This window comes from Morus notabilis, unplaced genomic scaffold (assembly GCF_000414095.1).
Source record: "Morus notabilis unplaced genomic scaffold, ASM41409v2 Scaffold78, whole genome shotgun sequence".
Taxonomy (NCBI): Eukaryota; Viridiplantae; Streptophyta; class Magnoliopsida; order Rosales; family Moraceae; genus Morus; species Morus notabilis.
In genome coordinates, this window is record NW_010367622.1 from 2,998,010 (window position 1) to 3,000,768 (window position 2,759).

The 2,759-nt window shown below is 38.0% G+C and overlaps 1 protein-coding gene across 1 annotated transcript; it reads left to right on the forward strand.

Annotated features, from left to right (window-relative positions):
• Positions 1–732: 732 nt before the first annotated feature.
• Positions 733–2,085, forward strand: LOC21410664 (polygalacturonase inhibitor). Its single transcript, XM_010113104.2, has one exon. The coding sequence runs from the start codon at positions 796–798 to the stop codon at positions 1,876–1,878; it is 1,083 nt and encodes a 360-aa protein (XP_010111406.1). The 5' UTR covers positions 733–795; the 3' UTR covers positions 1,879–2,085.
• Positions 2,086–2,759: the final 674 nt, after the last annotated feature.

Genomic DNA, 2,759 nt, shown 5'->3' on the forward strand with positions numbered 1-2,759 from the left:
TTAAGTGCTTTACCCTTTTTATTCTGCAAACTTCCATTTGAGCCCTTTCGTAAGTATGATTTTAGCCCCATGGCATTGCTAAATCTTACTTTATAGTTCTTTCTTGCCATTTTTTTTTGAAAGGGACTTGTGACTTACGATATCTTGAAAACCTTATCTTGTCCTCAAGGAATTTATTAAATGTTCTTTTGACTTAACATCATACTCTAATAAAATATTTCTCGTGGAATATGCAACGGTATTTCTTTGTTTTTTTTTTTAAAAAAAAATCATGCAATCAAAAACGCGTAAAAGGCATCATAAAGCATGCTCATAATATCTATATATCAACTTACTTTCAATCCTCATAAGCATATGTAAAAGCTACATGCTTTAAGCAGCTTTTCCATAGAAACTTTTTTGATCAAATCTTGTTAAAAGAAAGGTTTTAATATGAGATATTTGAAATCGCAACAGATAATCCTAGTATTCCTGAAACCACAGGAGAAAACATGATGTTTCGATAGAATAGGAGAGTCCCTAGCTAAAAAAGATATATAAAAATAACAAGGTCGATCGATCTATATTTTTTTCCCATTATTTCTACCACTACTTTAGCAGCTCATTCGTCACGTGACAATCAAATATGAAACATCATTTGGCCACGTATCCCCTTTTTCTTATATAATTTATATTTTACTTTTCTGCTTTGTGCACATGACCACAAACCCTATATATAAAATGATAAATCCAATTAACATTCATGCATAAATAGCATTGTCATATATCCAACAACAAACACTAGAAAATTAAACAATGGAGACAACAGTGCAACCCTACATGAGTATCCTCTTCCTCACCCTCCTCAACTTCTCCACCTTTCTTCATCCTTCTCTCTCGGATGATCCGTTCTGCAATCCTGAGGACAAGAAAACTCTCCTCAGGTTCAAGAAATCCTTCACCAATAGTCAATACATCCTTCTCTCCTGGGACCCAATAACCGACTGCTGCAACTGGAACCATGTCGACTGCGGAGACACCAACCGTATCACCTCCCTCAGATTCGTCGGCTACAACCTCTCCGGACAAATCCCGCCCCAAATCGGCAACCTTCCGTTCCTCGAAACCATCAACTTCGACAACGTCCCCGGTCTCCTGGGACCAATCGCCCCCTCCATCGCCAATCTCACGAAACTCCGCTATCTTATCATAACACGGACAAACGTCTCCGGTCCTATACCAGAATTCATCGGCAGCCTCAAGAAAATCGAGTTCATCAACCTTTCCTACAACCGTCTCACCGGGCAGATCCCGAAATCTATCGGTTACCTGCCGAAACTAGGCGGGCTCCGCCTCGATTATAACACACTCACGGGATCAATCCCCGAGTCCTTCGGAGATTTTAAGAAAGAGGACTTTTATCTCTACATGTCACACAACAAGTTGTCCGGGAAAATTCCTCTCTCAATGGAGAAAAAGGACTTCACCTACATAGACCTTTCGGAGAATAGGCTCGAGGGAGATGTGGTGCCGTTGTTCCGGTCGAAAAAGAAGATGGAGCTCGTCGACCTGTCGGGGAACTTGCTGCGGTTCGATTTGTCGAAGGTGGAGTTTCCTTCGTCTTTGGTCTCCTTAGATCTCAGCGAGAACAAGGTGTTCGGGATTCTGCCGGAGCAACTGACTGAGCTGACCGGTTTGAAGAGCTTCAATGTGAGTTACAACAAACTCTGCGGGAAGATTCCGGTCGGCGGGAACTTGCAGAAGTTCGGAGAGTCGGCATACTTCCACAATTGTTGCTTGTGCGGGTCACCTCTGGAAAGCTGCTTGTCGCTTGCGAAAATCCTTACCTTTGGTTTATGTCTGATCGAATGTATTTTGTCTAGATATGAGCCTTTCTGAAGTAATTATAATCGGGATATAATTGTGTTGAAGTTAATGCATGTTTGAAAGGAAAATATTATATATACTGTAGTTGATTATGTCAATGTTAAATATCGTGAAAATTAGGGTTTAATTGTAGATTTCAAATGAACAATAGTTTATAATTTGGAGGTGTAACATGTGAGGTGCGCGGAAAGAGAGAAAAAAAAAAAAAAAAACCCATGTCATTAGTTTGTTTTTATAATAAAATTTAATAATGTAATAAAATCTATTATAATTGTCCCTTTTTAGTCATTTTATGAGAGGGGTTCATAAGAAATTTTAATTTTGTGGGTGGTGTAGAGAGCAAACAAAAACTCTTTAAAGGGATTCTACGATTCTGAACCCAAATTAACTGATTACAGAGGCCTGTATGCCTTGCAAAAGTGCAGTAGGTGTATGAGGATGGAGAAATCTCTTCCTCCATCTCTCATCTTTTTTCTCCCATGCCTTCCTACCAAACAAAAATTTATTCTTCTCTTTCCACCTCTCTCCCTCCCCGCTCTCCGCAACCAAATACACACTTAAATAATGGATCTCTCAGGACCTAATTCCGATCTTCCTCTTCTTCTTCTTCTTCTTCTTTTTTTTTTTTTTTTTTTTTTTTTTTTTTTTTTTTTTTTTTTTTTTTACAATACCGTACGTAGTTTAGAAATGTTAATATTTTTTTTTACAATACCGTACGTAGTTTAGAAATCTTCTTTTGATTCCTCGGAGTCTCGGAAATGTCGACTTTTGTTCCTCTAGTTTGTATAAATAAACACTTGTATAACACTCCATAATATTAGTACTCTTTTACATGCGCTCTTTTACATTTATCGACATTGATTTATCATTCTTATCACTAGTATATAAATTTC